The sequence below is a fragment of the Tetrao urogallus genome (genome assembly GCF_951394365.1).
Source record: "Tetrao urogallus genome assembly, chromosome: 4".
Classification (NCBI taxonomy): domain Eukaryota; kingdom Metazoa; phylum Chordata; class Aves; order Galliformes; family Phasianidae; genus Tetrao; species Tetrao urogallus.
The window spans coordinates 11,633,144-11,658,323 of NC_136817.1; the positions used below are offsets into that span (position 1 = coordinate 11,633,144).

At 39.5% G+C, this 25,180-nt stretch overlaps 1 protein-coding gene across 1 annotated transcript in view; it reads right to left on the reverse strand.

Moving 5' to 3' along the window:
• Positions 1-25,180, reverse strand: part of ZNF827 (zinc finger protein 827) — a gene marked incomplete at both ends in the record, with an annotated part of 103,447 nt that overhangs the window by 38,526 nt on the left and 39,741 nt on the right. Inside the window, 2 exons of the mRNA XM_079534482.1 lie at positions 9,450-9,683; positions 21,411-21,891. Of these exons, the coding sequence (XP_079390608.1) occupies positions 9,450-9,683; positions 21,411-21,891 (715 nt within the window). The remainder of the gene's footprint in view (positions 1-9,449; positions 9,684-21,410; positions 21,892-25,180) is intronic.

Sequence of the window (25,180 nt, forward strand, 5' to 3'; positions counted from 1 at the left end):
CAGCAGATGAACTAAATGACCTGATACACCTTTTTTCTCTTTTTCTGCTCTTTTTTGTTTGTTTGTTTTGTTTTTAATATAGAAGCAGCTTAACAAAATTAGAGAGAATTACTGCATATATGGATGTATCATTATGAAGCTACAGAGATGATCTTTAGAGTATACCTTTAATCAGTTGATTTACAAAACCCTCAGTGAACTATTAATGCCATGTGAGACAGTTTCCCACATCAGATACGCAATAATGAAGTACTGGATAGGCTTCTTGCAGAAATAACTAATTTTTTCCACAAATTCCAAGTGCAAAAAATGGCAACGTAGTGAAACTTCTTCAAAATAGAACAGAACGTAAAAGAAAAGAAAAAACAAACAAACAAACAACCCCACAGAGCAATAACTGTGCTACCTAAAAGTTCAGGGTACAGTATTCAGTCTTGAAGGCCTGACAATGTTACCTCAGGAATGCATGGCAATAGAAGTGGCTATGAAGTTTACCTCTATGCAGTGCCCCTCTACAGCCTCAGTCAGTGATTGCCAAGTTTTAAGAGCTAAAATTTCATTCAAGCTACTTCATTTAAAGCTGGGACAACCAGAATCCAACACCTATATCAGACACATGGAAATGGAAAGGAGATAAATGGAAGAAACCACAAGTTAAGGTGGTGCTGAAGCAACGAAATCACTTAAAACAGATAAAATTCTAATTCATAAATTCTCCGCTCACAGAAAAACAATGCAAAAAATGTCAAGTGGAACTAGTGAGAATAACACCACTGGAATTTCTTGCTGATGATTTCAGGACATGTGCAAGAAGTTGCCAACATCAAACACACCTTTTTGCATAAAAAGGAGAATAAAATAGAAGCACAGCGAGTAAGTAGACATAAAACATTCACTGTAACTAGAGATACGGGGATAAGATTTCATTTTTTACTGGATCCGCAATTCAAGATATCTTAAAACCAAATACATATTGTAACACAATGTAAGTAAAGCCACTATTGGCACTACTTACCACCTCTCAATTCTAGACTTCCAGAGCACTTGATGAGACATGAAAAAAGGAGTATTTATTTTACAAAACAAGAAGCAGAAATAACAAACTTTAAAATATGCACCTGCTCAAGTTATGAGCACTGATGTTCATTTACATGTCAGCATTTGCTGCATAGATATACACCAATATGCACTATGACATCTAGTAGTAAGACATCATGGTTCAAAATACACATGAGAAAGCAAACTTTCCAAATCCTAAGCATTTTCTTAGACTCAGTCTGCCTCACAGTTGTAGAAACAGGGCTAGAACTCAGGAGGGACAACAGCAGACACTGACTATTCCTAAATCTTCACTGCAAAGCAGATGTTGTCAAGGTATACCAGCCATCCTGGTCACTCAGTACACAAACTGACAAATTATATGCCATGGAGGGACTTCCATATACACCATCCCTGCATCCCTGGGAACACGACAACCACATTTCAGTAAATTCTCTGATTAGGACAAGCGGGATTAGGACTGTGGGATAAGATGCTGAGTGCATCTCCATTGCAGTATACCTAGAATCAGTGAGCCCCTGGCGTTACATCTGGTCTAGTAAGATCACTGATGCAAAAGGCAATAGTTAAGTTTATTTGCATACCAATACTGTTTTGTACTTTAAAATGTGGACAAATAATCATTAGTCATTAATTCCCCCCAGTACTATTGCTGACAACAGCACATTTATTTCTGTCTAGAGGTTGGACAGCCTAAGCTATGTCTCGTGAATGATTATAGTGCAAACCCTGTAGGAAGCCACTTTCCGGCCCTTGAAAGACAAGACTGTCTAGAAAAAGCTAGCATTGGTTTCCCAACAGCAGATCACACCTGATAAACCTGATAAACCTGATAGTCCCTTATGACAAAACAACTACTATATGGACAGACTGAGAGCAACAGATTTTGTTACCTTAACTTCTGTTAGGTCTTCAGTATCATCATTATACCATTGATACCACTAAACTAACCATTATAGCCAAACCAGTAACATGGACTGGATAACTGAACTAGACAAGATGGTGGAAGCACAGCTGTATCCCTAACCTCAAAGGTTTGCAGTCGGGGATACTGTCTAGCTGACAGCCAGTCCTTAATGGCTTTTTTAACAACTTGGACGATGTGGAAGAGTGCACTCCTAGGAAGTTCAGAGGCAATTCCAAACTGGGGAAAGTGGTGGACATCCTAGAAGGCTGTGCTGCACTGCAGTGCAGTGACAGTGTTGAGGGACCTCAACAGCATGGAGAAATGGGCTGAGAGAAACCTCAGAAGTTCAAGAAAGGAAAATGCAGAGTACTGCATTTATAATAGAATCAAAGCACATAATAATACAGAGTGGACAGCCACTAAGTAGAGAGCTGCATTGCCAAAAAACTGGTGAAGCCAACGATGCACCGATGTGTCAACAAGGTTTGAGCTCACCATTCTTGGACATATCCAAAATTCAATGAGACCCTGAGCAGCACAATATTGCTGGATCTGCAATAAGCAAGGGTTTGGATTAGACGAACTCTGGAGGCTCTCTCTGAACATAACTATTCCTTGAATCATCAGCACTAGATGATTCCTGCCAGCTGTACTTTTATCTAGCAGAATTTTCAAAACTTCCAAGCAAGCGAAAGCTACATCTTGGGTTACACTTGCCCAAGTACGGCACTGAAAAGTTTTCTTAATGTTCAATCTGAAGGTTGGTAGCTGCAGCTGGTGACTGTTGCCCCAGTGTTTTACCATCTGCCACTACCAAGTAAAGTTAAACTCTGTTTTTCTAAGTTGCTTCAAGTACCTGCAGGCTGTTAATTGATCTGCTTGTAGTCTCCCCCCACCAGATTAAACAGGTTCAGTTCTGTCAGTACTTCTTTGCAGGTCATGAACCCTAAAACCTTAATTATCTTAGCAGCCTTCCTCTAGATCCTCTATGAATTCTCAGTAGAGAACTCCAGGCTACTACAGTACTCTACACGCAGACTACAACTGGCCCTAAATACAGGGGATATGCTAAACATGCTCTTTAAATGCGGCACAGCATGTGCTTCACCTTATTTGAGATGAGTGTCAAAATCAAGCAAACAGAATTAATAAAAAACACAAAAACAACCCCTGGTTTTGCTGATACTGTAGTAGCCCGATGACTTTCCATTCCCAGAAATCAAGGAAAACATTGCTAAATCATTCGTGCTTCTTCTGATCATTTAATTTAAAACCTTATCTTACCACCAAAATTCTAAAATACCTGTATATGCTGAAATGTCCCTCAGCTTCACAAATCGACTTTATGAATCAACTTAGAAGACAAAGTCTTTCCCATACGTCTCACAAATTGGACTCACGTACTAGTTTTTGCAATCAAGCAGACAAGGGTAACCAGTGGGTCAACTTGTACTGACTTCAAAAGCTTTCAGTATGATGAGTCAGTCATTTTGTTATGCTAATTGTTCTGATTTGCTAGAAATAAACATGCCCTAAAACAGCTTAAATAAAAACCTTGGAGGCAGGGAACAGTTGGTGAGCCCTGAAGGTTCTGCTACAGACACAACAAGTAACATCTGACATTCCCTAGGGTGCTGTGTTTGATGCTTTATTTTGCTACTGTTTTTTCAAGCTGCTGTTATATAAGACATTGTCAATGGGCCTTGAATCAATGTAAGATGATCCCGCGTTAAAAAAAAATAATCAAAAACAGCTGATATTTGTTCAAGTGGAACTCAGAAATCCCACGTTACAGAATTTTGCAACTAAGGGCTCAGTTTCACAGAAATGTATGACAAAAGAGAAAGACAAAATTAAAGCACTAGACAAATCTCAAGTTGCAATATGCATCTGCTGTTCCTTCTATTCAAACGTTAGGAACATGGTGCTTACCTGAACAAATTCAGTTACAGAACACACCCAACCCCTGAAATGCTCACACAGTCAGAGAATCACAGAATGGTTAGGGCTGGAATAGACCTTAATGACCATCTGGTTCCAGCCTCCCTTTCATGAGCTGGAACACCCATTGAGCTCCCCCTTGATCAGGCTGCTTAAAGCCCCATTCAACTCTCCCTTCCTGAGATGGGGCATCCACAGCTTCTCTGGGCAACTTGTTCCAGTGCCTCCCCATCCTCCTTGTGAAGAACTACTACTTTATACCTGATCTAAATCTACCCCCTTTTAGTTCGAAGTTATTATTCTCCTGTCCTATCACTACACCCCCTTGTAAAAAGTTCCTCTCGATTTCTTGTAGGCCCACTTTAAGTACTGCTAGAAGTTCTCAGCCTGTCTTCATAGGAGAGCTGCTCCACTCTTCTGACATGTTCACAAAATGTAATTAAAAAATAATTTGATCAAAAGCCTGCATGTGCAATGAATCACAACATATCCCAGTTTATGGAAGTCTCCCAGAGCTACTCTAGTATCGCTGCACCAAGCTGAACCTTTGCAGAAAACTGCATTTTTTCTATATACTTTAATTAAAATAAAGCTTCACCCTTACCATTCACAATTATTTCCACATTTATAAGGGGGGGAAAAAAAACACACAAAAAAAGTAGTGGACTTCAGTCTGGCTGTATGGCTTACCGTACCATTTCTAGCTAAGAAAGTCTTATTTTGGGGCAGACCCTTCTCTGCTTACTTATCTGGACTTCTACAGAAGTACCCACTGCTGCCCAAAGCCTTCTAATGAGCCATTTAGAGACCAAGCAACAAAAACCTTCCTTCAGTTTTCATCCCCATCTCTACTATCAAGGTATTCCAAGCAGGGATGAAAATGCTCAACAACTCCCCAGCAATCTAGGGATGGGGACGCGCTTACAAAGTTCTGACAACAGTTGTCCCCAAAGACAGCAGTCCAGTTCCGTACAAGTACTTCCCAAAACTGACCACCAAGTTAAGATAAATACATTAAGATAAATGTATATATATATATATATACACACACACATATACAGGTAGGACAACTAGTTTCTGAGCCACTTAATTTACACACACACACAAAAGAAATGTAATCATGTATGTTTTCCTCACCATTGTAACAATAAAACAACTACAACAACAAAAAAAACCCACAAAAAAAACCACCAACACAACGCACTAAACCTGGGAAGATTTTGTGATTGCTAAGAAAAACAGCTTACCAGCCACAAATTCTTTTTTATTATTTCTAATTCACACTGCTGATGACAGCTAAGCATAAAGAAGCATAAAGCTGCCTAAGCCCTTCATGAAGCATCATCAGCTGTTGAGCCACAGCAGTACAAGGAAGCACTCCTACTTCAACTTTAAAAAATGATACTGCCATTTAGCTCTTCTTTAAGTCTATGCTGGTGTGACTAGACTGGCTTTGGTATGAGCTAGTTTAGAGTCTTCTCAGACAGTCCTTCACTGTACTGCATCCTAAAACCCAATGGGTCATTTTTAGAATGGGAATAGAGGTGGGGTCTTCTGGTCTTCAACTTATGCTAGAATTGCACAATCCTCTTTTCTTTAATTCCCTTTTTCTATCTGTGTGGTTTCAATTGAAGCTAAGATGCAGTGGCAAACAAAACTTATTATGAGGCATTAAAGAGGATATTAGAGAAAACAATCGAAAGAAAAAGTAAAACTGACAGCAAGCAGTTGTGCTGAGTGTTGAATTGTTGTAAAATTAGGTAGAATAGAGAGAGTTCATCAAAGACGGTTTTGGAACTCACTGTATACAAGATATTATTTTACATCCTTGTCAAGAAATAAATATGCATTCATTTCAACTACTGATAACCCAAAAATTATGACACATTGTTTGTACTAGGAAATTGGTGTATTATGAGAAGCACTGTGACCTGAAGTACAGAAGTGACTGAAGTACAGAAAAATCCAAAGGAACTGAGAAGTACAAAGGTCATGGATTTGGTACTGATAACAAGGATAGCTGCAATATATCTGGAATTGATCCACTGAAAGAAGAGCAAAAGGACCTAGGTTGCTACAGAAATGCAAAATAACCAGAAGATACAGCTGAAATTCAGGCAGTGGGATTCAGACGACATTTCTAGGGAAGACAGACTTATCAGTGTGATAGTTCAAGGCACCTGGATAAAACATTACTTATAAAACGTTAGTACCTGGAACAGTAGTTATATCCCTTCAGCTACACATCCCTTTTTGGACGAGAAGGGAAAGGAATATATGCTTCTGAAATGTAATACATATTCCAAATATATTAGCAGCACAACTACTGTAACAGAAAATGAGCTTTTAAACTATAACACGAGGATGTAGATGCAAACATTTATTTTACATCTCAATCTCCTCTGGAACCTACCTTCCATCTTACAAGACTGCGAGCATAAAACCGATCAGAGATCACTGGGTGCATCACTTAGTTAAATAATAAGAGAATTAAATCAGCTTTCCCATAAAAGAGAACTGGTAAGAAAGAGTGTAGAAAGCTGGTGTAGGTGCATGTGAAATACATTACTTTGATTTCTTACAAGTGATTTTGTGCAATATTTAATATGAATTAAAAACCATGCAGGAACAATGCTAGTCTGAGACGAGAGCGATTTGCTCCACCTCTACCTTCTCAAATCCATCAGGGTACCGTTCTGTCTCATCTCAGTGAAGACTTAGTAATGAACTGCATTCACAACTCACCTTTACACGTTTGTATAAAACATGGCAGTTTTTACATTCTTCTGTAAATGTAGGTTGAAGATCTGTACTTCAGCTGAAACTGTTAACCCACAAAGACCATTGTCAAACGGGTGCTCTATTTACTGTAACGTACCAAATCAGCCGTTACAAAGTTTTGTTTTGACTGGACAGATGGAAATGAGTTTTACCAAGATACGCCCAAGAAATGACATTATTCTTTGGAAGAAGTGTTCAAAATGTGATGTCTTGATTATGCATCAAGCTTGTGAATTGTGAGGTAGGAGATCTAAATTCAAGTGGAACCAGTATACCATAAAACTGGTATAAAAGGGCATCCTCATCTTCAGATGAAGGTCATCTTCGGACAAAGTCCAACTCCACTGAAGTAATACCCAGGATAAGGACCTGACCTCAAGCATTGGTTGTCTGCTGCTGAAAGCACACAAGTGTCCTGGCAGCGCTTCAGCTTTTAGAGAAAACAGTAAACCTATGCAGTAGAACTGAAATACAGACAGCTGCAAATGTGAATTTCTGCTCGCTTCTGTACTTCTACATCCACAGTGACTACTAGTAACGTCCAATATTAAAATTCTATTTCAGTAGAACATTTCTATTCTTCCAAGTTTCTCCTAGATTTAGAGTAATTTCCAAGTAGTGGACAAGTCTCTGCATTACGTTCTCAAGAGACAGGTGATTTACAAATGAGTCTGTCTTGGTAGCGCGAAGTAGGTTCCTGAGCCAGAAAGGCCTTCCACTACCTTTATAAACTGAGCTAAAAGTTAGCAACACAGTACAACTGTTCTGGGAAAGAGATTTTCCAGTGAAAAATATAAGCCAGTGCATCCTTCTCATGAAAGATAAATGCCTAATCCCAAGAGACTCAAATGAGTTGTCAACAGCTAGCAACATTATTGCTAAAGAATAACAGAAACATGTATGTCAGGATGTCTGCTATTATGTCAGAAATAAATAGTTGCATAAATAGTTGTTTAAATACTACATCACTAAAAACAGAGTGAGAAGTTGATTAAAATAATGTGGGATGTCAGTTGTGATCTCAGAATATTCTATCAGATAAAGCAAGCAAATTAAAAAACAAAACAAAACAAAAACCCCACCAAAGGTACTAACAGGTGTTTGATCTTAGCTTCCCCCCTTATATTTATTCCACATTTAACTGTACGTTAGTGTTTTACACTTTCTGTCTTAGATGGCATCTCAGAAAAGTACAAATTGAAAACAGTGCATGTGATAAAGTTAATAGAACTCCACCCACTGGCTGACTCTGGAATGTCAATTTCAGCAATAATGCCCAAGTAAATCCTGTTTTTTTCCTTTTCAGCCTACTGTCAGCAAATCTGCCCGCTCACTAAGAGATCAGAAGGGAAATACTATACTAGTCTATTTCTTACTAGAACCCTTAAATACTGGGAGTTCCCAGCAGAAGTGACTGAAGACCTGACCAAGAACGCATATATGCCAGATCTCACCCACAGACATTTAAGTCATTAATGCTCTAATATAACGAAATCTGCATTAAAACTAAACGCAGCCTGCTACTACTGAATTCAACATCCAGAGTCAAAAACCTCAGAGTCTCTGAGGCATTTGAAAAATCATTAAGTTATGGTGCTCTTCCTTCATGGAAATATATATATATTAATTTAAATGAACCAAAAAAAAAAAAAGTAATCAGTTAACATTCATTAGGCCATAAAGTTCTGTTATGAGAACACTATACTTGAACCAAATACCAGTAGCAAAAATGCACTTTATCTATGACAAAATGTTTAGTGTTTGGGAGCTTGAAAAATTGGGAATCATCTGCTCTGATCAATATTTACATCCAGGATGCACTTTTAGCACCATCAACACCAAGGCCTGCAAACCAGTGATTCAAATTCTTCTTACCTACAGGTATGAGCAGGAGTGAGTTAATTACGTTAGAATTCATGTGAGAGATCCCAGTCAAATCTTTCCAGGTATAAATTTGAGCAAGCCAGCTGATCCAGTTTAGGTGGGGAAGTATGAATCCTAGCCTCCGAGACCAGCATTTATTTCCTGGTACTAAAAACTGAAGTGTATTAGAAGTCCAACTCCTTTTCATCATAAAGACCTGTTCCCAGTAGGTATAAATTCAAACTTTCTACTTTCCTTCAAGTGAAACATCATTTCTAACAGTCTAACAGTTAGATAAAGCATAATTAGCAGAACATACATTTTTATTTGACTCCCTTCGGCTGTAACAGTACTTAATGTATACGCATGCATACTGTCTAACCGTCTGACAGAACATTGTATTACTAAGGCAATGTAGGCAAGTGCTCTCAGCTCATTTATTTTTTCTCCCAATTTCGAGTACAACATATTGTCAGGAAAAAATGAAAGGTTTTAAAAGCCTACCATTTTTAAAGCTGTATCAGATATAGTTCAGTTAGTTCAACTGAGATACACATTTTTATGATGTTAACAAAGTGACACAAATGTGAACAAATTGATATAAACATGTTTTGGTACATTTTAAAAATGACAGCATCTAAAAGCTTTAAGGCATAGTTTCTTTTGACTTATCCCACAGTCGTTAATTTGAAGACCAGTGAAATCTGTGCAGAACACAGATAATTAGATACTACAGTGACAGAACAAACTGAGTTGTCTTATGTATACGAACCTGTGTAGATACATATTTTCATTTGTTCCTTCCCTTGCTACTGAAGCTTACCACTGCTTCTGTGCAGTAGGCCAGTCAGCATACTTTAAAGAAATATCAAGAAGTTGAATATTATTAAATACCCACCTGAGAGCTTCATGAGGAGCTCAGATGCTGCCTTGACTGATATGTCCTGCCTCATCATATTTGCCTGTGCTTCCTGTGGCTTGAGTTTCTCCTTAGGCGCACTGGGAGCTGAGGCTTCAGATTCCTGGCTGAACACATAGCTGGACTGAGACAAGGTTGAACTTGCAGCTTCTTCATCCTTAGGCTCGTCTTTCACTTTGAACTTTGGAGTCAAGGGCTCTTTTTGATTTGCAGCTGTCAGAAGAAGGAAACAAGCTCGACTTAACAAGGCGTCTAATACATTATCATAGAACAACTAGTAGCAGGAAGAAAACTAGTAGCTGGAAGAAACCAAAACCTAAAAAATGCTAGTGCAGGTACTGGAAGCAAGAATGTTAAACAGCATTCAAATATGCTTCATTTCAAGAGGAAACACCTGCATCTTTTGTACCAAGGGAAAGTTTTGAAACACAAAAACTGCGTGTTACCAGAGTTCAAGAAAACATTCAACTTGTCTTTCTTTTACCCCTACTCCAGCAAATAGCATCCCACACATCCCATCGGTTTGTACGTCTTCTATAGGCTGGATGGAAGTTCAAATACCATCACACTTAAGGGCAAATTTGGCAAAGCCCATGGGTACTAAATATTGAGATCTTAAGCGTGCGAAAAAGAGACAAGAGATTAAAGTAGAAAAATTAGAAAACTAAGAGGAGTATACAGAGAAAAACAACTACAAAATCACAGATCCTAAAAGTTGGTATCTTAGTTAAGAGCAGAGGGGTATTTCTTAGACAACTCTGCACTGGTAGATGCTATCAGAGGACCGTTTCAAGTTTTACATCCATTAAAAAAAAGAAAGAAAGCAAGTTTAAAATAGCCTTTTCAAATACTCCATGTAAGCAGCTTCTCAGAAAAGAATACAGAAATCCTGGGGTTTTTAAAATCTGCACATCCAACTCTGCTGTTCTCGAGCAATCTTTCAGATACCCCTACATAATGATGGATCCTTTGAACTACCCTTGGCCAAAGGGATAAAACCAAGAACACCTCTTAGACAATGCTGCCAGAACCGCGCAAAATAAATTCATCAGCTGACTGTATGACCAACAGGAGGATAAACAAATTGCATTATTTTTCACCGGTTTTTAATTTATTTCTGACCGTGAGGAGACACTTCCTCTGCTGTCAGTTGTTAGTGGCTTTTTTGTGGACAAAATTTCACTTTAAATTCCCAGAAACACAGGGCAGGTGACTCCTTCAGTGCTCTGAACTGATGAGCTTACATCTTTCTCACTCCCTGAACTTCCATCTCCACCAACACACAAGGCAGAACATCATCCCCTTTTTGTTCTCTAAGCTCTCTCACCATCCACCTCGCTATCTTCCTCTTCTCTCCCACGTATTTTCCTCCTTCCACTCGATATTACGCTGTCTACCTTCATGACTCCTATCAAACCTTACTCAGACCACACAGGAAGGAAGCACCCCACGGCACTTCTCACTGGACACAGCAGGTATTAGAAGTCAACGTATATTACCTGCTGCAGGAAGCTGTTTTACAAACCCTTGACATGGACAGTAAAAGCTGAGCAAATGGCAACACCCAACAGAAGGCACAGGGCAGTGACAAGTCATACCAACTCATATTCTGGCAAAGGTCACTGGTTTAAGCCCTTGATTTACTTCCTCTTCCACTTCACTCTTTCCTATCCACTCTCTGGCTTCTCACTTTCCTGGCTCATTTCCTAAGATGCTCTACTTCTCAGCAGTTCCCCCAAAATCTGACTCCTACAAGATCTGAAACCTGAAGTATCTGAATTCCTGCAGCCCATTTAAATTGCTCACCATCCAGATTAAAGCGGTACACGCTGCAAGCACACATGCAACTTGCACACATGCAACCTGCACACACGCACTGCCGCTATTTGCTGTTTCAGAAGTGAAACCGGTTCATACATGTGGTTTTCAGTATGAACAATAAGCAGTTTTACCAATAGTAGGAATTACTTTTTCCATTTAAAACCAAACCAAACCAAAACAAAAAAGCAGAAATATAGAACATGAAAGCATGTTTTAATTCACTAAAATATAGATTACAGCTCTCAAACCAATCTTACCTTTATCAAGGTACTTACAAAACAAAAGTCTGCTTTCTACATGGTCTTTTTAGCTCCGTCTGTTCCAGAGGTTGACCTGAGGTGATGAATTTTCACCGAAGAAAAACCAAAACCAACCCTTTTCTGCTGCACTGCCTTCTGCAGGCTTTCCTCTTTAAAATAAGCCACTCCAACTGCTGCAAGTATGAAAAATGCCTCCACCAGGAGCAGAGTGCAACTGTTACAGAGCATTCTTCCTGAACTTCCAGAGACTCTGGAGAAAAATCTTGAAATGAATGTGTTCAAAAGAAGGCATTAATTTAAATTGCAGCAGAAAATGAAGGAAGCATGACTCTGAGTGAAGAAATAAAGCAAACACACCAAGAACAATCCTTAACCAGTGCAGACTGCTACGTTTCTGCCCATGAAATGAATTAGGCAGAGGAAGCACTAGAGATCTGGGCAGCAGACAATTTTCCTATTTAGAATACAGAGGTGATACAGAACATACATACGTACGTACATAGATCAGAGTAAGTTTGCATCCATTCACCAAGGTCCACCAAAAGCCATATAAAATTTACTGTAAAACATCTACACACAAGTAGAACCACTGTAACTATACTTATGTAATAGCATAGACTTAAGCTAGGAACTTTTTTTGGTCAGGCCCTAGTTTGCAGTGACAAAGGCCTTCAAGTAACCCCCACCACCAGACAGAGGATAGCACAAGAAAAAAAAGTGGGCACGCCTGGGGGAAATGAGCATTTATTAAATACTCTTAGCACTGAGCCAAAACTCAATGGCAGTCTGAACCCAAGCAGATGCCAAGTGATACCTGCATTTCCTTCATCCCAGGGCTATCCTCAAACTCTAATAGGATGAAGTCAAATACTGAAAGCTCAGAGAACCAACAAGTCAAGGTAGGTCATTACAGAGCCTAAGCAGTTTTGTGACAGTGACATATGCAAACTCATTTTGGAAAGGTACCAAGTTTCCTTCCTTTCCCACCTCTTGCATTCCTTACCTCCCTAACCTACATCAGCTCTCCTCTGACAGCATACAATGCTACCAGCCATTGGTCCCTAACATCTTTGAACCACCGTGCAGGATATCAGTGCTAAAGCTACACTGAGAACAGATCTGCCAGCACAGAATTCCTAGCCTAAACGAGCTCTTCACGAGATCTGTGCATTCCGTTTGTCACAGTACATCTACCAGACTTCACCTAGGAGAAATATAAAATGCAGTCAAGGTCTGCAATTCAGAGGAATTTTAATGATGATTATTTGGCAATGCTACCTGAGGAAAAAAAGAAACCCAAGAGCAATGCTCTTATCTATGTAGCTGGTTCTGCCCGAGCTACTTTGCTTTGGACCAAAGACAGAACTAATAAGCTAAGAAAGAGGTCTATTTTTATTTGTTCTGTCAACTGACAGCACGTTCCCTTAACTGACCATACTTCCAAAAAACTCAAACATCTAAACTGTACACAAATCACAAGACAAAACAAAACAACAAAAAATACCAGGTTTTTCAACCTCACTTTTCTATCCCGGGAAAACAAAATCAAATAAAATCAGACAACTACTACATCAGTTTCAAAACCGTTGCATCAAATCATGGGACCTTTTTCTTGACACACGTTAAAGTATATTCCAATATAAATGAAACTTGAGTAGACAAATAAAAAGGAGGGGAGGCTGTCCAGCCTATCAGAATCATACAATACTAGAGACAAAAGCAAAACCAAGCCACAACAAAGCACATCAACCGCCCTTGCTTCTACCCTACCTTGGATCCAACAGTTACGTACAGAGTTCCTAAAAAATGGGTAAGAGCAACCGTGATGCATCCACTGGTTATACTGGAGAGAACGGTAGACAGATGTAAAAAAAAAAAAAAAATAATAAATCATTGCAAATAAGGGAAATAAATTGGCTGAGACCAATTTAGAAAACAAACAAACAGTAAAAAAGAACCTTCTGAATGAAGCATCTTTTAAAAAATTGGAACTAGACAAGGATTAAAGAGATGATGTTGAATTCTATTAAAGCATCTTTGAACTACAAAATTATTATTCCCCAGAAGGAATAACATCATCTATCTGCATACAAAAATAGATACACATACATATACTTAATTTGTTGGTAACTTACATTCATCCTGAATTGCAATGAGAACAGACTGAAGGATGCAATGCCTGCAGACTGAAGCAGTAATTTAATTTAGAAATGCACAGCGAGAGGGATGAACAACGCAGAAAACCCAGCCAGTAGGCAGCAGACTCTCAAGAAGGGTAGCTAATTCCCCATTCACTCCATTTCATTCCATACCCAGAAATAGAACAGATCAAAGGAGATTCCAAGTTGACATTTTTTATCTGCCTGGAAATTGGGATCATTTGATCCGTTTGACAAAGCAGAAAATTAAAGTTTTAACACTTGTCTCCAACTGCCAAATGCCACGAGAAAAGCCATGGGCATCTGCCACTAATCTGAAAGACTGATAAAAGCTGCTAACTGCATCAGTCCACTCACTGAGAATTTCTGCATACTAACAACATTTTTAATTGAAAAAGGAAAAAATGGGCCGATTGCTTCATTTGCAAATTACAAACAGCAAGGACTTGTTCACCTTTCCTTTTGAGCAAAGAAAAAGAAGAAAAAAAAATATTACTCAACAACAAAACAGTAGAACAGAAGAAGAGGCCATGACAGCCTGAGTCAAAAGCTCTGCTGAAAATCTCTAATGCCACAGTACACTGCTGCACCATCACAGCGACTCCCTCATACAAAGGTGAGAGACAACAGGACTTCATGGCTGAAGAAAAAGGGGGAAAGTGAGGATCCCTTCCAAAACACACTTCACACTGAACTTTTCAATTATAGTCAGACCTGCCATAAAGAGAATCACAGCACAGCTACCTGAAGAAAGAACAGAATTTTATCCGTGCCCCAGTGCAGCTAGAGCATCTGAATGACACTCTGAGCCAAGGGCCTTCATTGCATCGGTTCCACGGTATTCAAAAGACACATTTCCTTAATGCTGGGCATCAATCCTCCTTAAGGCAGCTGTAGTCAGTGAAGGTTATGACTTGAGTCTTCTTCTATTTTCACTCTAATATTGGACATGTGCAGTTAGGTGTAGGCATTCTGCATGGAGATCATGGCTTCTGTTTGAGGACGCTCAAGAACCGAGTGAGGGGTACAAATGCTGCAGAAGAAGCCACTGGTGAGCAAATCATTTTGCAAAAAACAAAAATCTATGCAAATGGAATCTGCTGGAGTCTCTCCAGACTGAAATCCAATGGGCTGATAAATTATGTTCAACATACTACACATAGAGGCCATCTACAAGGAGAAATACTACTCTTACAGCAGGGCAATCTAGTTGGTCTCATTTCTTTTTGGTGCTTTCTGCCCAGAGTGCTGATCTGTCCAAGAGAGCACCTCATTGTACTTACCCCTCACGGGAATGCTAACTCAATTACATGCCATTTGCAATGCCCTCTGCTCTGCCTTCAACCAAATAACTAACGTACCGGGCTCCAAGGAAGAGAATGGGAAGCTGCTTATGGCTCAAGGACATTCAGCATTGTTTTTTTTTAAAAAATCAAAGCAGTGGAATAACAGAATAGATGATCACGAGAAGTACGACGTACGACGATACCAAAATTTGCCAACTCAGGGTTCCTAGAGACCGCTTAAAATATGAGGTCTTCCAAATTATCCTGCTCAAGTATATTGAAATTGTGTAAGCAGAGGCTCAGAAAAGGTCAGCTTGTTATCCAGATCTTCTCTACAGCTGTTTTGCATTTAAGGAACTACAGTTAAACAAAATGAGACCCAGCAACTGGGGAATGACCAGTCCTGCTGCTGTCACCTCAGAATACTATAACATTCTAGTCCAAGTGGAATGGAGGAATTCAGCAAATTGTCATAGTACCATACTCCCGTGCTCCAAGATCTATGGTATCCAGTCAAAGACCCACCTGCTAACGAGACTGCAATATCTAAGACCATGTTCTCCTGTCTGGATAAACATCTAAATAACAGCAAATTTGTTGCTGATAGGAAATAAATGTTTGCACTATGGAAATTTCTTCTCTCTACAAAGGAACAGAAACAGAGAAAAAGAGAAATGCCACCAGAACGGCTCTTATATTTAAGAAAATTGTAAAAAAACAAAAACCAACCAACAAACAGATGAAACAAATAATCGACTGAACTAATATCTTCAATTCCCATTTTAGATAGCTCTCACAGGAATGCTCATGAGCTAGGACTTCAACCCAGAGTAATGGTGTAATCAGGAAAGCAAAGGACCCATCAGTCTAACTGTCCCTGAATATAGAAGTTTGTGCAGATATTAAAACAAAATTGTAAGCACAGAACTGGTCCAGTCCAGAGTCACACTGAGGTCGTCTTTTAAGTTCTATTGGGCCGAGTAAACAAAAAAAAAAAAAAAAAAAAAAAAAGCAATTTGTTATGTTGTATTTTAAACAACTGAATTACAGTCTACAACACTTTATCTTACTCAACTCTAAGAACTTCTGCAATACATGACGTAAGGCGCATATGACTTTAAGACATCCAAGAATTTAGTGGTATGAAGACTAGCAGTTGCTGAAAAGCAACGATGGCCATGTATAAGTGGCAAAGATTAGTACAAACTTTTATTTGCCCAGGTTTTAATTAGTTGTACTATTGTCCTTTTTCAGTTTTATGTTAAATTAAAGGTCCATATAGAAATGTATGAAAGTGGAGAGAGGCTCTTGAAGGAGATCTTGATGACATCAGGGGTATTTGCTCTAATAGCAACACTACAGAATTTGCAGTATTCTTAAAGTAAGGATATGGCTGAATAATTGCCAGTCCTGTTTGCTTACATAATCTAATTGAGATTTTACATTCTGGCATAAACTACGAATCCAAAAATAGGCAGCACGGCCCTCTTTTTGGAACCTGCTACACAAATACATCAGTTATGACAACAGTCTTCAAGCCAGCCAACTCAGGCAATGACAAGTGCTGCAACATCTCAAGTTACTTGTGTTACCTTTAAGGAATGCAGTATTTTTCAAGAGGCAAACACAATGGATAAACTGATTACTTTGTTTATCTGCTAATATTTTCTATGCAGCTGATGATTTACAATCTTGTTGCGCCATTAAAGGAATCAGCTAAGAAAACATGAATGCAGTACCTAAGTGTTTTGGACAGTCACCAAAATCCCACGGTGGCATTACTTTCCAAAATAAAGATTTGACTTGTCACACAACAGTGACATCAGACATTACTTAACCTGGGAGAAACCACAGTTTCTCACTGCTTAACGTAGACAGTCCCAAACGCAACGTGCTTGCTATCTCTCCTTCAGCCTTTGTATATTGAAGTTTTTCCTTGCAAGTAACTTGGGGAACATAAAATGAATGGTAGAAGCGGGGCACAAGTGATGACACACAACGTCAGAAGATGAAGAGATGTGCTTTCCACAGTAATGCACTTGCTGAACACAGAGAAGCTGGGGAGAGAGGCTGGGAATGAAGTATGCCTTACAATTACTGTTTCCACATAGAATTCCTTTGAGATCAATAGTGCAAGAATCACATTCATTTTGATGGGTTCCATTTATTTTCGAATGTTATGAAAAGAAACTGCTGCACATAACACAGGCACTGTAATAGCTTCACTAGAGTTCAGTGGGCATGGTAATTTGGATCACTGTGAAAGCTATTTTTTATTTAAAAAGAAAACAAGCCTTAAAAGTGGGTGGAAGGTCATCAGAATTTAAAGAGATGTGCTGTATAAAGTCTATCACTGAAACTTTTAAAACAGGAAAAGCAAATGCTCTGCAAATTAAGACATGAATGTGGTTACAAAGAATTTGTGGACTGGGGGAGCAAAACATTCCGGGAAAGCACTGCAAGAGCAATGGCCATCTTAAAGCATAGAGGTAATCCCACTAAAATAAGAGGGGGGAGGTTTAAACACAATGATATGCCCATGCTTAGATATTCTTCTAGTATAAGGTTTTATGTTAAGAGTAATCAGCTAATTCTCTTTCTAAGCAATAACGCTTTCAAAGTTAAAATTCCAGAGAATCCTTTTTAATTGCTGGTGAATGTGAAAGTGTCTCTTACCTAAAAGTAGAACCTAAAGAATAATCTGGTAAAGATTTCTATGATTGTTCTTATTTTTAGTTTTACACTCTGTGATTTGTGTTATGCCTCATTTCAGATAACACACATCTCTCAACTTTTGTGACACGTAATGGCATAAACTTAGAAAAACAAGGCAAAAAGATCTCAGATCACTTATTCTGGTATTTCTCTACCTCTCTGATTCTAAAGATCGCATAAGTGTTTTTAAATCAAAATTTCAGAAGCCATTTTGAGCGCAGTCCTTTTATGGCCATCTCAAAATCAGATCCAACTTTGAACATCTGTACGTTTCTCCCTCCCTTCACCCCTCTGCAGCTCACTACTTGTTCAGCTCACAATGTCTAATTCACTACTGCCTAATACCTGACCAATCACATCCAACTAGAAGTTATCTCACCATCTTTTAAAAACTCCCAGTAGTGGAGATGCTGCAATCTCTCTGAACAGTTGGAAGTTTATCCCAGTCATCATGAATTGCCAACAGAGCATTCCTCTTTATTCCCTTCAACAAGCTTCTTAAGGCATTATCTGCTTACTAATGACTCTCCTTAGCTTTCTTGTTGGGCTTCACAACCTCACTCCCGTTCATCCATCCTCTCTGGACAGGTTCTCCAAACTGCCAGTCAATTCTGCTGCTCTCCTCTGAAGTCCTTGTAACCATCCATGCTCTTTAGCAAGACTAAAAAGAGCAGCCCTTTCTCTGGGGCCATTTTACTCCTTATACATCCCAGTCAAATGATCAACATTTGAGCAACAGTGTGATGTTATTAGTGCCTCTTTCTTTCCTAAAAGACTAGCCAGTCATTCTTGATGTAGCATTCTTCCAATTGTCTGTTGAATAGCTGCCCATTTCCTCCAGATCTCTTCTGTCAGCAACCTTTGCTTCTGACTGCAACCTGCTCTCAGCATACTGTATTCCAGTCACCTGATAGTAGCTTCTTAGACTAGAAAAGTACTGCACAATTAGAAATAATACTAAGAGTCATGATGATACACATGCCTACAAAGATTTAATTTTAAAATTAATAATAGTTAAGAAGCACCAGTGTTGTACCATCTTCCACCTCAGGTACACCTGTTAAATTTCTGCTCTGAGACAGCACTGGAAAACACGACTCCTGGCTCTGAAGGGAGGCAAGAACACATGCAAAGACAGACACTTGAAAAAGAAGGGGCTGAAATTGCCCAGAAATGAAAACCAACCCGCTTCCACGGTTTCTCATGAAACTAGAGATGCACATACTCAAACTAACCAAGAAGAAGGAAGGACGATAAACATAGGCAAGGAAAAATAGATGTTCATTTAAACCATCAATGTTAAATAGGAATAAATGCCAAATTCTAAAAGCCTAGATATCTCTCTATTCCTTACTCCTTAGCCACAAGGCCTGTCAGAGAAGAAAATTAGATTGTTTTGACATAATACGGTCTCGACAAATCTGTGTTGGCTGTTACAACTGGCATATACAATTTGTGATGTCAGAAGATTTATATCGTTGAGAAGGTAAGGCCAATAATTGAAGTTCTGATGGGCCTAAGAAGAGTGTGTCATAATAAAGAAATCACTTGGTTCAGCACAGCAGGCAGATTAAAAAAAAAAATGCAGCTATTACTTAGCCAACTTGCTAAAAGAGAATTACTTTTACGTCACTTAAATTTATGTGCACTATGTGGAGGAAAGCATGAGCTAAACGTATAAAACAATATAAATCTCAAGAGAAAAGAAACTCTTTTCCTTTTAACATTGCTCTCCTTGTGTAGTAAACTTGGTGACTGGCAGAACATTTTCAACCAAATATGCACACATACAAAATTACAGATACATCTCACTCCCCCAGTGACTTTATAACATGTTGCTAGGTAACAGTGCATACAAGTCAGGTTTCAAGACCTTTAGTAAGTCACCATAAAATAGCGGCATAGGTCTTTTGCATGAATAATGTACATTTATATCCTTTTGCTGATGCCAATAGATCAGACACTGAAAACACCAATGCCTGCCAAACACTAAACAATTCCCGATCAACGGCTACATGAAAAACAGCACATCAAAATGTTGTATGTTTTTTCAGCATTCAAGCTTTCTCCTCCTCTCCAGCTTTCTTCTCTCACTCTTGCTACATGTAGCCCTCACCAGCACTGCTATCCACAGTTCAGCACAGATGATGTGGAGTCAGTGTGAAACACAAATTTTATAGGCATCAGAAGGACAACGTATGGGACAACCATACGTCATACACCAGAAATGGACTGCATAGGGTCCAAATTTGAAACTCAACTAAAAAAAAACATACAGACTCATCCTTGCTCATTTTTTTTGTTTATCATAATAATATAGCAACATATCTTTTTTGTTTTTGTTTTCTAAGGAAACATTTATGTGGCTTCTTCCAACCCACACAAGAAACCGTGCTAACCCACTGTACTTCCTGCTTGTCTTCAAGTCTTGTCTTTTTCCTTCCTGTGCTGGCTCCATGAAGCCTCAAGCTTCATTTCTGCTGTTTCTCCACTCTATTCTATTCCTCACAGCATTATTATCCCAGAGATCTGGGCAGATGAGGATAGCAACCTTTTCTACCACAACAAAATGCTGCCGTGTCACCTTAAAAGGGCAATGAGGACAGAGTTAATTTCCTAGCTTACCTGATTTTTTTTTTTTTTTTTTTTTTTTTTTTTTTTTTTTAACTAGAATACAACTTACATTCCATTTAAAGAAAAAAGGTGACCACTTCTCTACTGTAGAGTGCATCTTCTATCTCCAAAGTCTAGACCTTGCAACATGGACTGACAGCTCCTTGTGAAACAGAAGTTTCTTCAGTTTTCAGACATTTTCCTGATTTCTTTCTCTTCGAAAATTAAAGGCCAATTAACAAAAAAACCCAACAAAACCAACAACGTTTAGTATGTAGAACACCTCCAACAACACTCCAACAACAGCATGTCCACAATTCTGAGTTCAGTCAAATCAATAAGAAAGCACATAAGGTATAATAGATTTTCCCTAAGCACATTCACCTCTTCATACTCTCACATACAAATATCATTCTCACAGCAATAACCTGACAGTGGAAAAAAAACAACAACCAAACAAACAAACAAAAAAATCATTTTGCATTTGATATGGATTTCAATTAGAAAAACAAAAAAAAATTAAAAACTATTCACGAATCTCTAGAACTACCCTTTTTTTCATGTTAGTAATCAAGAAACGCAGTAACATTCGTACTTCACAAGCAGCAACTAGTTATTTTATGCTCCCTGAAAGAAAGGTCACCATTCATTTATTGTTTCTATTTAACAGACGGGTAAAGGCAGAGGAAAAAATTAAGACCTGAATTTTCTAACGTGCTGGTGCTTGTGACCCTCAGTGACTTTAAACCAGAACCTACATGTAGTTAGCATACCTGAAAAACACACCAAATGAGATTCACTGAGACAACTGTCAGTGAATATCGAAGCCTGGAAAACAAGTTTTCATTCCCACTTCCAGGTTTCAGTAAACAGCAAAATCCCTCTCTTTTTGTCTTCTCCCACCTTCTTCCCCTCTTCCCTCCATCATGCACTTCTCTTTTTATCCAAAAAACAAGAAATTATATGTTAAGAAGTTGCAATGCTTTGCTCCCTGAAATTCAATGACTTAGCAACCCCAAGGCAAAGGGTTTCTTAGACCACCGAAGGAGCAGCTGCTGCTGCTGCTGCTGCTTGCTGCTCAATTACCTGACAGCTTCATAAGAAAATCTGATGCCATCTTGACAGAGATGTCTTGGCTGAATAGTGCTGATGCTGTACTGGCCACAAAGTCAGAGTCTTTCAGCTTTGTGTTGTTGGGGGCTCTGTCAACAGTACTAAGAGCAAAAGGTGCAGCTGAGATGCCATTGTCATCTTTGGGCTCTTCTTTCACTAGTAAAGGTGGAATACCTCCACTAGCCTGCCCAGCCACATCAGATGTTTTAGATACAGATGCTGATCCCATAAGGTCAGGTCCAACTCCTTCCCTCTGTGGTCCCGGGCAGGAGTCACTATTTAGCTGTGGTGACCCCTTCACCTCAGTTTCTGGTATTTCCTCCTTCACTTTGGATTCTGTCCTGAGGAAATGCTGATGGCAACGCATATGGAGTTTCAGGCTGAAGTGGCGGGAGGAGGTAAAAGGGCATAGCTGGCATTGAAAGGTCTCACCCCTGTCTTGGTGCTGATGAACCTGGTTCAAGAGGTGAAAGATAAAAGCATGTGTTAAGCAGAGTAGTTTACTAGCATTATAGAAATCTCAGCTCCATACTCCTCACTGTTTTAAAACAAGAAAATTTAGCTAATGAGTGAACTCTGCATTCTGAGCACTTGGAAAGAGGTCAGATACTAAGAACTGTAGGACACACGTAGAAACATCTGGTTTTGTATTATAGAAATGATGGAAGTCTGCTTTGGGTGAAACAGATCCCGATGACCTGTCAGTATGTAAAAAAAACTTTCAAAATGTAACTAGCAGCTTCCTTCATTAAAAACAAAACTAAACAAAGAAACTCCAGAAGAGCCTATTTATTACATGTTCTGCTAAGCATAATTATTCTGTGTAACTTATAAATAAAAATTGTTTGGAGGAACCCAGTAAACCGTCGTTCTGCATAGCAACATCCACCATCAATTTGTCTATCGTTAGGGTAAAAAAACCTAACACCTGGCAATACCAAGGCACCACTGAACCACTTGAAATTAATTCCACTGGAAAATAAACTGCTCTGTTTTGATAAAATACAAACAGGAGAGATGGTGTCTGTCAGCTAACTCTATAAATTCACTAAATCAGTTAATCCCATTGTCCTTGTATTTTGACTCAGGCTCTGCCTCATAAAGTCTGCATGCTCCAATGTGACTACACAATGCTCAGAATCCCCAGGCCTGATCCTGACACCTTGTAAAGAGAACTCCATCCATCCATCCATCCGCAATGGTGTATGCATTATCTATGAGGGCTGCTCCAAAAGTAATGCCACCTATTAATCACATTGGCCCATGACATCAGAAGCAGATATTGGTGGTACAGCAGTAGAGATAGAAGCTTCCTGAAAATACTCCATCAAATTTTTTATTGTGTGACAGAAGGCACCAGAAGGGCAGTGTGACAAAATGGCATCTGGTGTGGAAGTGCGTATGACACAAAGGTGTGTCAATGAATTCCTCCATGCAGAAAAAAATGGCACCCACTGACATTCAGCGATGCTTGCTGAATGTTTATGGAGACCTAACAGTGCATGTGAGCACACTGAGGTGGTGAGTGGAGTGTTTCAGTGGTGGCAGTGCTGACAGTGGGTCACCTTTGCTGGTGCAGATTTTTGCATGCAGACCTCGTTTGTTGCTGGCGACAATGCACACCTAATGGTAGTGACTATGCTAAAAATAGTCTTCGGAAGCTGAGAATTTGCTGTATCAAGTAGTGCCATTGTGCTCTTTCCAACGTTGTAGTTTCCAAGGAAATAAACAGCAGGCATTACTTTTGGAGCATCCTTCATAGTTAAGCAAATACACTCATTAATACGAACTACGTATAAATAATTGTGCAATACACATCAGCACATCACTCATGAAAGGAAAAGAATAACTGAGCTCAGCATAATAGTGGCCAGTGCATGGAAAAGTTTTTTCTCCATAGCTTCATAAATAAATTTTAAACCTTCACATCAGCACTCAAGGCTACTCCCTTCGGAAAGACTGGCAAATACACACACTTGTCCCTTACCAACTGCTGACACGTTATCAGGACCAACTGGCACCAGACTGAGCTCCACACATGCACTTTCACTTGTGACTTGAGATGGCTGGAAACATTTCAATAAGACAGAATTTTTGTTGAAAACTGGCCATTTGTTGAATGCAAAATATTCCACCTGAAACACGGAGGGGTTCAATGAACCCTTAGCAAATCAGACATCGTTCCCTATCTAGCTGGGTGGCACTCTTCTTCTAAATTCTCTGGGCTTGGCTCAGAGGCAGACATGCCAGAGAATCAAAGCTTGCTGCTGAAGTCTGGAAGTCTAAAAGCTCTGAGAGCTCCAGCTCCAGTCAAAACTCAGCTTTCCATGAGGGAGCCTGGAAGGCCTAGCTGTAGTTAAGGCTTTCAGCACTTTCTGATTTCCCACACTGCTGAGAGTCACACAACATCCTGAGAGTCCTGGTGCAGGCTGTGGGGGCAGCTGCAGCATTTTCCAAATAAAACTTTGTTATAATTCTGACTGGAAGAAGTTTCCCACAGTAAAAGATTCGGCCAGATTCATTCTTTATATAGTAAGAGGAATTCAATCACAAGATGACATCTACGATTCTCTACACACAGTGGACTTGAACACAGGTCCCCAAAAACGTGAAGTTGCGAGACTTCCTTCTTTTAGTCTTCTTGGCAGTCAATGAAAACATATTTCACTAGTGCTGTGCCAATTTGCATTCAGTGGTTCCTCAAGGGCTCTGGAGATAAGGTGCAAAACAAACAGCTAGAGAGAACTTCTTTTGGTCTGCCACTTTATAGAAAGACGTTCTCAGTATTGTATAAGCATGACATTTACAGACAAAGTAATTTGGGAATCTTAAAATTGCACCTGACAACAACAACAACAAATTAGAATGGTCTTAGATTAGCATGAGCTTTTAAAGCAATAATCTTGCAGAACAGCAGCAGCACAGTAATTTCAAAACATTAATAGGTTACAATGGAAACGCCAACCAGACTGACCATCCACGCTACTGGAAACTGGATGGTCTGTAAGCACAGCAGAATTTAAGCAATTTCCTTCACATGGAGAGCACCAAGATGGTACTAATGGTAGCGAGCACTCTCACCATGGCAACTTTCTCTCTTACACCCACTGAGATCTTGTATGCCAGAGCTTGTCTCCAGAATCCCCACCAATCAGCATTTCCCTGCCTACATATTTAACCACTTCTTCTGGAGGCCCTGTATCAGAACTATCAATACGATGCCTTCATAGGGCTGTCATCACTGCAGTTGGTGGGAAAGTCTGTGTGGAAGCCACATTCTCTGCCCAGGCACACGGCATGACACCCTGCAATATCTTACGAGAATCAATGAGAACGGGGAGACTGATTCATCTGAACTGGATTTCTCTCCTGTCCAAAGACAACAGCAGTGTCACCAATGAGTTTCTCCTATAACGAAGTACTTTATAGCTGGTAGCCAAGGAACGACAGAATTCAAAACCAAAGATTTCCGAGCTGTTGGAGCGGGTCCAGGGGGGAGCTCTCCTATGCTATAAGAAGAGTCGGGGCAGCAACCACTTGTTGCAGAATAAACGAGAAACCCTGTGGAGCTCCACAGAAAGACAATCACAAGAGAGCCCAAAAAGCTGCCTTCTCCCTCCAGCAAATGGCTCTTATACTGTGCTAATGCTACGCAAGCCACCGGATGTCCTCTTCAGACTCAACCAGGCTGCTGCTGGTAGTGGCAGGGCTACTGCAATGGGAGATGGATAACCCCTAACTTG